Here is a 12,500-nt window from a genome sequence, read left to right as displayed (position 1 = left end):
CACTCACTCACTCACTTATTCACTCACTCATTCACTCTCTCACTTTCTTATTCACTCACTCACTCACTCATTCACTCACTCACTCACTCACTTATTCACTCATTCACTCACTCACTCCCCTTATTCACTCACTCACTTATTCACTCACTCACACATTCCCCTTATTCACTCACTCACTCACTTATTCATTCACTCACTTATTCACTCACTCACTCACTTATTCACTCACTCACTTATTCACTCACTCACTCCCTTATTCACTCACTCCCTTATTCACTCACTCACTCTCTTATTCACTCACTCACTTATTCACTCTCTCACTTATTCACTCACTCACTCACTCACTTATTCACTCACTCACTCACTTATTCACTCAATCACTCACTCATTCACTCACTCACTCCCTTATTCACTCACTCACTTATTCACTCACTCACTCACTCACTCACTCATTCACTCACTCCCTTATTCACTCACTCACTCACTCACTCACACACTTATTCACTCACTCACTCACTCACTTATTCACTGACTCACTCACTTATTCACTCACTCACTTATTCACTCACTCACTCATTCACTCACTCACTCACTCATTCACTCACTTATTCACTCACTTACTCACTCACTCACTCATTCACTCACTCAATCACTTATTCACTCACTCACTCACTTATTCATTCCCTTGCTTATTCACTCACTTATTCACTCACTTATTCACTCAATCACTTATTCACTCACTCATTCACTCACTTACTCACTTATTCACTCACTCACTAACTCATTCACTCACTTATTCACTCATTCACTCACTTATTCACTCACTCACGTATTCACTCACTCACTCACACACTTATTCACTTACTTATTCACTCACTCACTCATTCACTCACTTATTCACTCACTCCCTTATTCACTCACTCACTCACTCACTCACACATTCACTCACTCACACATTCACCCCCTTATTCCTTCACTCACTCACTCACTCCTTCACTCACCTATTCACTCATTCACTCACTTATTCACTCACTCCCTTATTCACTCACTCGCTTATTTACTCACTCACTCACGTATTCACTCAATAACTCACTTATTCACTCCCTTATTCCCTCACTCACTCACTCACTCATTCACTCACTCACTCTCTTATTCACTCACTTATTCACTCCCTTATTCCCTCACTCACTCACTCACTCTCTTATTCACTCACTCACTCACTCACTCTCTTATTCACTCACTTATTTACTCACTCACTCACGTATTCACTCAATAACTCCCTTATTCACTCCCTTATTCCCTCACTCACTCACTCACTCATTCACTCACTCACTCTCTTATTCAATCACTTATTCACTCACTCTCTTATTCACTCACTTATTCACTCCCTTATTCCCTCACTCACTCATTCACTCACTCACTCATTCACTCATTCACTCACTCACTTACTCAGTTACACTTTGTCTCTTGAATTTCTTACCTGTGTTTGTCCTCCTTTCTTCTTTTATTATTTTTCACTTTCCTCCCTTTCTTCTCTCTCTCGTTCGACTGTCAGGCTGCAGGAAATTTGTCCCCTTCTCTCCCTCTCTCTCTCCCTCCCTCTCTCCGCCTCTCTCTCCCTCCCTATCTCCGCCTCTCTCTCTCAATTTTCCATTTAAAGTAGCTTTATTGGCATTAATTGCAATTAACAACTTTTGCTAAACTAATGAAACAAGATTATTATGAAAAATAATAACAATACACTCAGCTCACTCTCAGCACTCAGCTCACTCTCAGCACTCAGCTCACTCTCAGCACTCGCTCACTCTCAGCACTCTGTTCACTCTCAGCACTCTGCTCACTCTCAGCACTCGCTCACTCTCAGCACTCTGCTCACTCTCAGCACTCAGCTCACTCTCAGCACTCACTCACTCTCAGCGCTCTGTTCACTCTCAGCGCTCTGTTCACTCTCAGCACTCTGTTCACTCAGCTCACTCAGCTCACTCTCAGCACTCTGCTCACTCTCAGCGCTCTGTTCACTCAGCTCACTCTCAGCACTCTGCTCACTCTCAGCACTCTGCTCACTCTCAGCACTCTGTTCACTCAGCTCACTCTCAGCACTCTGTTCACTCAGCTCACTCTCAGCACTCTGCTCACTCTCAGCACTCTGTTCACTCTCAGCACTCTGTTCACTCTGCTCACTCTCAGCACTCTGCTCACTCTTAGCACTCTGTTCACTCTGCTCACTCTCAGCACTCTGCTCACTCTTAGCACTCTGTTCACTCTCAGCACTCTGTTCACTCGGCTCACTCTCAGCACTCTGCTCACTCTCAGCACTCTGCTCACTCTCAGCACTCTGCTCACTCAGCTCACTCTTAGCACTCTGTTCACTCTCAGCACTCGCTCACTCTCAGCACTCTGCTCACTCTCAGCACTCGCTCACTCTCAGCACTCTGCTCACTTTCAGCACTCAGCTCACTCTCAGCACTCTGCTCACTCAGCTCACTCTTAGCACTCTGTTCACCCTCAGCACTCTGTTCACTCTCAGCACTCGCTCACTCTCAGCACTCTGCTCACTCTCAGCACTCTGCTCACTCTCAGCACTCTGTTCACTCAGCTCACTCTCAGCACTCTGTTCACTCAGCTCACTCTCAGCACTCTGCTCACTCTCAGCACTCTGTTCACTCTCAGCACTCTGTTCACTCTGCTCACTCTCAGCACTCTGCTCACTCTTAGCACTCTGTTCACTCTGCTCACTCTCAGCACTCTGCTCACTCTTAGCACTCTGTTCACTCTCAGCACTCTGTTCACTCGGCTCACTCTCAGCACTCTGCTCACTCTCAGCACTCTGCTCACTCTCAGCACTCTGCTCACTCAGCTCACTCTTAGCACTCTGTTCACTCTCAGCACTCGCTCACTCTCAGCACTCTGCTCACTCTCAGCACTCGCTCACTCTCAGCACTCTGCTCACTTTCAGCACTCAGCTCACTCTCAGCACTCTGCTCACTCAGCTCACTCTTAGCACTCTGTTCACCCTCAGCACTCTGTTCACTCTCAGCACTCGCTCACTCTCAGCACTCTGTTCACTCTCAGCACTCTGCTCACTCTCAGCACTCTGCTCACTCTCAGCACTCGCTCACTCTCAGCACTCGCTCACTCTCAGCACTCTGCTCACTTTCAGCACTCAGCTCACTCTCAGCACTCTGCTCACTCAGCTCACTCTTAGCACTCTGTTCACCCTCAGCACTCTGTTCACTCTCAGCACTCTGTTCACTCTCAGCACTCTGCTCACTTTCAGCACTCTGCTCACTCTTAGCACTCAGCTCACTCTCAGCACTCATCTCACTCTCAGCACTCTTCACTCAGCTCACTCTCAGCACTCAGCTCACTCTCAGCACTCAGCTCACTCTCAGCGCTCTGTTCACTCAGCTCACTCTCAGCACTCTGCTCACTCTCAGCGCTCTGTTCACTCAGCTCACTCTCAGCACTCTGTTCACTCTCAGCACTCTGTTCACTCAGCTCACTCTCAGCACTCTGCTCACTCTCAGCACTCTGTTCACTCTCAGCACTCTGTTCACTCTGCTCACTCTCAGCACTCTGCTCACTCTTAGCACTCTGTTCACTCCCAGCACTCTGCTCACTCAGCACTCTGTTCACTCTGCTCACTCTTAGCACTCTGTTCACCCTCAGCACTCTGTTCACTCTCAGCACTCAGCTCACTCTCAGCACTCTGCTCACTCTCAGCACTCTGTTCACTCTCAGCACTCTGTTCACTCTCAGCACTCTGTTCACTCAGCTCACTCCCAGCACTCTGCTCACTCTCAGCACTCTGCTCACTCTCAGCACTCTGCTCACTCTCAGTACTCTGCTCACTCTCAGCACTCTGTTCACTCAGCTCACTCTCCGCACTCTGCTCACTCTCAGCACTCTGCTCACTCTCAGCACTCTGCTCACTCAGCTCACTCTCAGCACTCAGCTCACTATCAGCACTCTGTTCACTCAGCTCACTCTCAACACTGCTCACTCTTAGCACTCTGTTCACTCTGCTCACTCTCAGCACTCTGCTCACTCTCAGCACTCTGTTCACTCAGCTCACTCTCAGCACTCTGCTCACTCTCAGCACTCTGTTCACTCTGCTCACTCTCAGCACTCTGCTCACTCTCAGCACTCTGTTCAATCTGCGGTGTGATTTTCTATTTATCACAGTGAAGGTAAATACAATTTATAAATCAGATTCTAAATTTCAGAACTTAAACAGCGCGAGCTCACTGTGACATCTAGTGGACACACGCGAGATACACATGTGGGCGGGGCTAGATGATGTCCGTGTGTGTGTGTGTGTGTGTGTGTGTGTGTGTGTGTGTGTGTGTGTGTGTGTGTGTGAGTGAGAGAGAGAGCTTTGTTGAACGCTGAAGTGGGACACTGGAGCGCGCGCAAGTGAACAGAGCCACGAGCCGCGGGGGGAGTGTTAGTGAGGATGAGGAGAAAACCGCAAAACCAGAACCAGAACCTTCATCACGTTCATCATCTCAAACCTGTGCAGGACAGTCCTGCTCTTCCAGATCTGCAAACCTCAAGATCAACAGACCAGAAGCTCTGATCTCAACAGAAGGTAAAGTTACAGGACACTACACCAGTACTATAGACCACTATAGTTTACTACAGGACACTACACCAGTACTATAGACCACTATAGTTTACTACAGGACACTACACCAGTACTATAGACCACTATAGTTTACTACAGGACACTACACCAGTACTATAGACCACTATAGTTTACTACAGGACACTACACCAGTACTATAGACCACTATAGTTTACTACAGGACACTACACCAGTACTATAGACCACTATAGTTTACTACAGGACACTACACCAGTACTATAGACCACTATAGTTTACTACAGGACACTACACCAGTACTATATATCACTATAGTTTATTACAGGACACTACACCAGTGCTATATATCACTATAGTTTATTACAGGACACTACACCAGTTCTACATATCACTATAGTTTACTACAGGACACTACACCAGTACTATATATCACTATAGTTTATTACAGGACACTACACCAGTGCTATATATCACTATAGTTTACTACAGGACACTACACCAGTACTATAGACCACTATAGTTTACTACAGGACACTACACCAGTACTATAGATCACTATAGTTTACTACAGGACACTACACCAGTACTATAGACCACTATAGTTTACTACAGGACACTACACCAGTACTATAGATCACTATAGTTTACTACAGGACACTACACCAGTACTATAGATCACTATAGTTTACTACAGGACACTACACCAGTATTATAAATTACTGATAAAGCTGAGTACTGACTTCTTTACGTTGTATTAAAGTATCATATCTTTAGTGATTCCTAGGAAAAGATATAATAAAATATAATAATTTGATGGGTGTGTTTACTTTAGTGAGTTAGTGTAGATTATGAGAGGAAGTGCAGGACTGTTGTGAAAATCATTAAGGGCTGATTGATTTTATAGGATAATTATAGAATATTAAACATTTCTATAGAAATTATTTTATATATTAATATTCTGTAGGTTTTCTGACTTCAGTCCAGACTGTGGTCACATGATCCGTCTGAGCTGATTTAACAGATACTGTGACTCTGATACACGAGTGCACGACTGTAGTGATGTGTGCAGTCAGGCAGAAGACACTCTGTCCCGCCTGCGGGAAATTTACACACACACACACACACACACACACACACACACACACACACATGCTTAGTGGACCGTAGCATAATAATTTAGTGTGTTTTATGTAATAGGACAAATGAACACATTATTTAACATTCAGCTTTCTCACTCTCCTCACTTTCCTCACATCTCTCACTCTCCTCACACCTCTTACTCTTCTCACACCTCTCACTCTCCTCACACCTCTCACTCTCCTCACTTTCCTCACATCTCTCACTCTCCTCACACCTCTTACTCTTCTCACACCTCTCACTCTCCTCACACCTCTCACTCTCCTCACTTTCCTCACACCTCTCACTCTCCTCACACCTCTCACTCTCCTCACTTTCCTCACATCTCTCACTCTCCTCACACCTCTCACTTTCCTCATACCTCTCACTCTTCTCACACCTCTCACTCTCCTCACTTTCCTCACACCTCTCACTCTTCTTACATCTCTCACTTTCCTCACATCTCTCACTCTCCTCACACCTCTCACTCTCCTCACACCTCTCACTCTCCTCACACCTCTCACTCTTCTCACACCTCTCACTCTTCTTACACCTCTCACTCTCCTCACACCTCTTACTGTTCTCACACCTCTCACTCTACTTACATCTCTCCTCACATCTCTCACTTTCCTCACATCTCTCACTCTCCTCACACCTCTTACTCTTCTCACATCTCTCACTCTTCTTACACCTCTCACTCTCCTCACACCTCTTACTCTTCTCACACCTCTCACTCTCCTCACACCTCTTACTCTTCTCACACCTCTCACTCTCCTCACACCTCTCACTTTCCTTATACCTCTCACTCTCCTCATACCTCTCACTCTCCTCACACCTCTTACTCTCCTCATACCTCTCACTCTCCTCACACCTCTTACTCTTCTCACACCTCTCACTCTATTTACATCTCTCCTCACATCTCTCACTTTCCTCACACCTCTCACTCTTTTCACATCTCTCACTCTCCTCACACCTCTCACTCTCCTCACACCTCTCACTCTCCTCACATCTCTCACTTTCCTCACACCTCTCACTCTCCTCACATCTCTCACTTTACTCACACCTCTCACTCTTCTCACACCTCACTCTCCTCACACTTCTCACTCCTTTAACTCTCCTCACATCTCTCACTCTTCTCACATCTCTCACTCTCCTCACACCTCACTCTCCTCACACCTCTCACTATCCTAACACCGCTCATTCTGCATACATCTCTCACTCTGTTCACACCTTTCACTTTGCTTACACCTCTCACTCTGCATATTCTGTTTACTCTAATTATCCTGCTCACTCTTTGCCTTACACTGCTTACACTGCTCACTCTGTTTACACTACTTACACTTTTTACATGTCTCACTATTAACTCTGCTCTGCTTCAGGTTCTGGGTTTTATCAACTGCAGAACTGATTTGTAATGTGATGTGTGTGGGTGAGTGTGTGTGGGTTAGTGTGTGTGGGTTAGTGTGTGTGTGTGGGTTAGTGTGTGTGGGTTAGTGTGTGTGGGTTAGTGTGTGTGGGTGAGTGTGTGTGGGTTAGTGTGTGTGTGGGTTAGTGTTTTTGGGTGAGTGTGTGTTTGTGGGTTAGTGTGTGTGTGTGGGTGAGTGTGTGTGGGTTAGTGTGTGTGTGTGGGTGAGTGTGTGTGGGTGAGTGAGTGTGTGTGGGTTAGTGTGTGTGGGTTAGTGTGTGTGGGTTAGTGTGTGTGGGTGAGTGTGTGTGTGTGGGTGAGTGTGTGTGTGTGGGTTAGTGTGTGTGTGTGGGTTAGTGTGTGTGGGTTAGTGTGTGTGGGTGAGTGTGTGTGTGTGGGTGAGTGTGTGTGTGTGGGTTAGTGTGTGTGGGTTAGTGTGTGTGGGTGAGTGTGTGTGTGTGGGTTAGTGTGTGTGTGTGTGGACAGATGGTGTCTGGACTCCCCACAACACACTAATCTCATTAATGTGCTCCAGTCTGTGAGTGTGTGTGAGTGTGTGTGTGAGTGAGTGTGTGTGTGAGTGAGTGTGTGTGTACAGAGTAAAAGAGAGGGGGAGATTTGTACGTGCGACTGAGATTGACCTGATTTTAGTAAAAACAGAGGGATTATTCTCTCTCTCTCTCTCTCAGTATAATCTCAGAGCTGAATGTGGGTCAGTGTGTGAATGTTTCTGGTTATATTCTCTCTTTTTCTAGTTCAGTTCTTCATGCGTTCCTGCAGGACTGATGGAACACAAGGCTTTGGGTAAACCCTTTACAGTTTCCAGACTACCAAAGTTTGGTTCTCGGCCTGTGAACCCCCCCGGCTCTCTGCCAAATGGTACCGTCCACTCTCGGCTGCCCCCCGAGGTCAGGAGCAGCTCTGGAAAGTTCAGTGGAGTGGTTCGGCCCTCGTCCAGCTCCATAAAGTATGGCAGCTCTGGCACGCCCCCAAATCAGGAGCTTCCCAGTGAGAAACGAGAGAATCGTGTCGTTCACTCTCCAGGATCTCGAGCGAACAAGAAACCTTACCCCTCACTAAAGACAGGAAACAGATCTGCCTCAACAGGAAGTCCAAAACCAGCACCTGAATCCCTGAGGTCCACCTCAAACACTAAAACCGGCTCTACCTCACCTTGTGGCTTTAAACTGACCCAGAATGGAACTGCAGACTCTATCGGTGGAGGTCCGAGACTCCAGAAGTCGAGAGATAATACGAGCTCCAGTAACGGCGTTCCTCATTCTGGCGGGATGGTGCGCTCACAAAGTTTCAGTCACTTCAGACAGCGTCTGCCTGGATCTTCAGCCATTCCACGATCCTTCTCCTTCAACAAGGCCGTAGAACTCGCCAAGCCTCTACCCAACACCCAGCTCTGCCCTGTTAGAATGCTGGGACTCAAACCCCCACAATGCATCAGTAGCAGTAGACTGGGTGTTGGCTTTGGGAAGAGTTTTACTGATCACTTATCTGCTAGAGCGCCTTTTTCAGGGTGTTCTACGCCCCCTAGTGGCTCAAAGAAACCTTCACTTTCCAGCAATGTGCTGAGGAAGCCCTTGTCTCTGAGCCACACACTGTCCCATGTGATCACTGCTAAACCACAGCGCCCACATGTGGGAGGGACGAACCAAGAAATAACCCCACCAGGGTCCGGTCCGGATGGTGAGCAGGTGAGTGTAGTGGAGACTGAGGGTGGAATCTAGGTTCAGGTCATTTATGCTGGCTAATGTCCATTCCTGTCAGGTAGCAGATCCGATACCAGATTGTTAGTTTGCATCAATGCTGGTCATTTTTTATGATTCTCGATCTGGTTTGATTCCACAAAAAATGTATTTCAACACAAAAAAATCCAAAGATAAAGGTTAAAGTGTTATTTTCCATTTTCTTAGTAAAACACATACACCTTCCAAAAGTATTGGACTAGTGAGGCCGATCTCTTTATTTCTGCTGTAAACTGAAACATTTGGGTGTGATATTATAGATGAATATGAGACAAAAGATTCTAATTTGATTTTTTTATTTCCAATTTTTGTATTAACATCTGATACACAGTTTAGAAAAAGCATCTTCTGTCTGAACCCAGACCCACCCATTATTCTTATGAGTAAAAGTATTGACTGCTACTGTCAGGTTTTGTTGTTCAGAGTTCTGATACATTAATTATTCAAACAGTAAATAAACAGTTCTGAATGTCTGAACGCTCAGTTTTAGATTTGGGTTTTATCTGTACAGACTGAGCTTTTCTAGTTAGAGGAGTAACCAGTAACATGAAAACCAGAGAGCTGTGAGTCTGTGGGTGAAAAACAAGCAGCTGTGAATATAAGAAAATATAGAACCATTAGACCACAAATACTGTCTAGTATAGCCAAAACAACCGATTAGAATGTCCTGAAGAATAAAATAATAACAGATATTGAACAGGTAGACCAGGAAAAGCCACAGCAGTTGATAAAACAGAAACATTGTAAATTCATGTAAAGAAAAAACATGAATTAACTGTTAGTGACATCAGCAACAACCTCCAGAGGACAGGAGTGAAGATTACAATCTACCGTTCACTTCATGAACTAAAGTACAGAGAATTTACCAAAAGATTAAAATAATATTAAGAAGGTGAAAAGGAATACCAGGCTGGAATTTACCAAGAAGTACAGAGACAAATGTAAAGTAATGTTTAATGAACTCAGAAATCCACAGAAACATTTTATCTGTCAGTTTAAAGAAAGATGGAACCAAACTGATGGGAAGATCCTTCATCATACAGAAAGATAAAAACCCAAAACCCACTGCAGAACTACAGAGGAGATCATCAGGGGTAAGAAATAAAAGGTTTTAGACTGAGTTAATAAATCTCCAGACCTAAACTCTATAGAGCGTTTTACCTGCTGGTAGACTGCAGGGAGTAAACCCCCCCACCCCCCCTCAAACAATCATGAACCTGCAAAAGCATCACTATAGAAGAATGTAGAAGATTAGTGACGTCAGTGGATCACAGACATCATGCAGTTACTACAAGAAAATAATATGTATCTTAAAGCTCACCTTCCGCGAAAATCCGATTTTTCTTGTTTTTTGTGGAATACAGTAGGTCTCTCCGAGTTGAATGTGTACACCTGCACATTAAACTGTTTTGCAGCCCCCATTGTCTGCAGGAGCTAAGCAAAGAAATCCCCCCTCCCCCCCTCCGAAAAACGGGTGAATTTTGAATTATCTTTCTGCCTACGTAGGCAGAAACTCACAGACCAGCCCACCTTGGCTCGAGAAACTCCCAGAGGCAGAGCTGAAGCGACGCAACATCACCGCTCATCAGTTAGGAGGTGGGAGGCAGTGAGCGGCAGAGCGGTGGAGGGGCGTCGCAGTGCTCCTAGCCAATCAGAGGAGAGATATTTGCATGCTGTTTGCATGTATGAATATTCATGAGCAAAGCTGGAATCCGGTCATTTTGGACACACCCCTAAAACAGTCCATTAAAAAAGAGCTATACAGAGACACCTGAGCACTTTTTTTTTACAAAAACGGCTCACATGTCATTCATTCATACTAGAGACCACAACTAGACATTTTAAAATGAAAGAAAAAACGACGGAAGGTGACCTTTAAGTTTTATTTACTTTTGATCTTTTTAGTTTATCTGTTCCAATACTTTTGTTCAAAAGAAAATTGTTCAGACAGAAGGTGGTTCTTTTAAACAGTGTATCAGATCCAGATGTAAATACCTGGAAATAAAAACTGAAATGTTCAATGCCCATCTGCCTAAAACATAAATAATTATTGCAAATTGTAATAAACAAGTTGGAATTACTCTTTGAAAGATGTTTTTTTTAATAACACAATACTGTGTTCTGAAACAGAATCACATGATGCAGCATGTCAACAGTGGTTCCCAGACTGAACATTACAAACATTCACACCAAAATTACAAGCTAATATTAGACTTTCTGAACACGATTCACTAACAATAACCGAAACATTACAGATGATCAACACTGTGTACTGATCTGTGTTTGAAGTGTTTAGATCAGTTTGTTCCAGATGCTTCTGATCACCATTTCCATTCTGATCTCTGATTATCTGATTCCTGGTGCTTTTGGGTTTACCTTCCCTTTCTTTCACTCGAATCCCCTAATGATTCTGCTCCCATCAGTTCTGGAGGAATCTGCTGTATCTCCTGTATTTATAATGGCTGTAGTTTCAGTTTCTTTTGGTACGAGGAAACTTGTTTTTTACTGTGCACAAGACAATAAACTCTTTGAATCTTAAATCTGGTACCAAAAAAGAACAGGTCATTCTTTTAGAACTTTGGTGTCAACATGGAACCACAGCCTCGGTTCCCAAGACTACAGTCAGGTGTTTGATTTGGGGTTATTTAGGGTGAAGCTGAAAAATTGATTGTTTTTTTGTATTTGTTTTGTTCAGTTTGGGAAATCGTCTCCAGCTGACGTTCCTGACGGATCAGAGGAAATGTCTGTTTCTTCTGCTTCCTCAGATAGAAACTATACCTGTGAGGACCTGCTGGACGACTTTGATCACATGGGTAACCAATCACACAACAGTATACCTAACAACAGGCATCTGGCCACACCCACGCTGACACACCTTCATAAAATCCCTGCATTAGGAATAAAATCATGATTAATTATCAGATTATATTCTCAAAATTGTAACAGATTAAAACTGATTAAAATTTAATTACATGACTGAAGATAATATTTCATAAAATAAAGTCTGATGTCTGATTCTGTCTGTAGGTGGCGCTGTGAGCTTTTCCTCTCTGGAGCTCTCGCCCTCCAGCTCTGGAGGAACATACATATGGGACGAAGAGATGATGGAGCCACTCGGACACAACACACACTCAAACACACACACACACATTGACACACACAACACACACTCACAGCACTGCAGCTGCAGCATCTTGAGCAGAATGGTGAGTGTTTACACATCTACACAACTTCTGGATGAGCACAATATCATATCAGTTTTTCAGTTTTATTTTTATTGGTCAACATAACATTTTAACTAAATGGAAATATTCACTCTGTCAAACGAGCGGCGGGAAAATCTGATTCATCAGTTCAGATCTGCTCCACCCGAGGCGTGAACATTCTAGAGTGGGTGTGGCTAAACTGAAAATGTTAACTGATAGAACTATTATCGTCCTCTTATCTCTCGTGAAATATTATCTTGTCTCACTGATGAAGTCACAGAATTAGTTTATAGCTGCAGCTACTCATCCTCTTTCAGGACGGAGAGAAAAATCATGTGTTTGATCTGCAGAACGACAAGATACTGACCACGGATCATCCTCAGAACAGAGCATCATACAGAGGTACACAC

The 12,500-nt window shown here is 44.4% G+C and overlaps 1 protein-coding gene across 3 annotated transcripts in view; it reads left to right on the top strand.

Annotated features, from left to right (window-relative positions):
* The first annotated feature begins 4,313 nt into the window (after nt 1–4,313).
* Nucleotides 4,314–12,500, top strand: part of LOC103036555 (serine-rich coiled-coil domain-containing protein 2) — a 12,164-nt gene continuing 3,977 nt past the window's right edge. The window contains exons 1-5 of one of the 3 annotated variants that reach the window (XM_049474163.1): nt 4,314–4,591; nt 7,883–8,833; nt 11,580–11,697; nt 11,912–12,090; nt 12,441–12,492. In XM_049474163.1, coding sequence (XP_049330120.1) covers nt 7,913–8,833; nt 11,580–11,697; nt 11,912–12,090; nt 12,441–12,492 — 1,270 coding nt within the window. In that variant the 5' untranslated portion in view covers nt 4,314–4,591; nt 7,883–7,912. Of the gene's footprint in view, nt 4,592–7,882; nt 8,834–11,579; nt 11,698–11,911; nt 12,091–12,407; nt 12,493–12,500 lie in introns of all 3 variants that reach the window. The other 2 variants (XM_049474162.1, XM_049474164.1) reach the window with 2 other exon arrangements.

This window comes from Astyanax mexicanus, unplaced genomic scaffold (genome assembly GCF_023375975.1).
Source record: "Astyanax mexicanus isolate ESR-SI-001 unplaced genomic scaffold, AstMex3_surface scaffold_62, whole genome shotgun sequence".
NCBI lineage: Eukaryota > Metazoa > Chordata > Actinopteri > Characiformes > Acestrorhamphidae > Astyanax > Astyanax mexicanus.
Note: the sequence above shows the minus strand (reverse complement) of the source record. Positions and strands in the feature narration are given on the sequence as shown.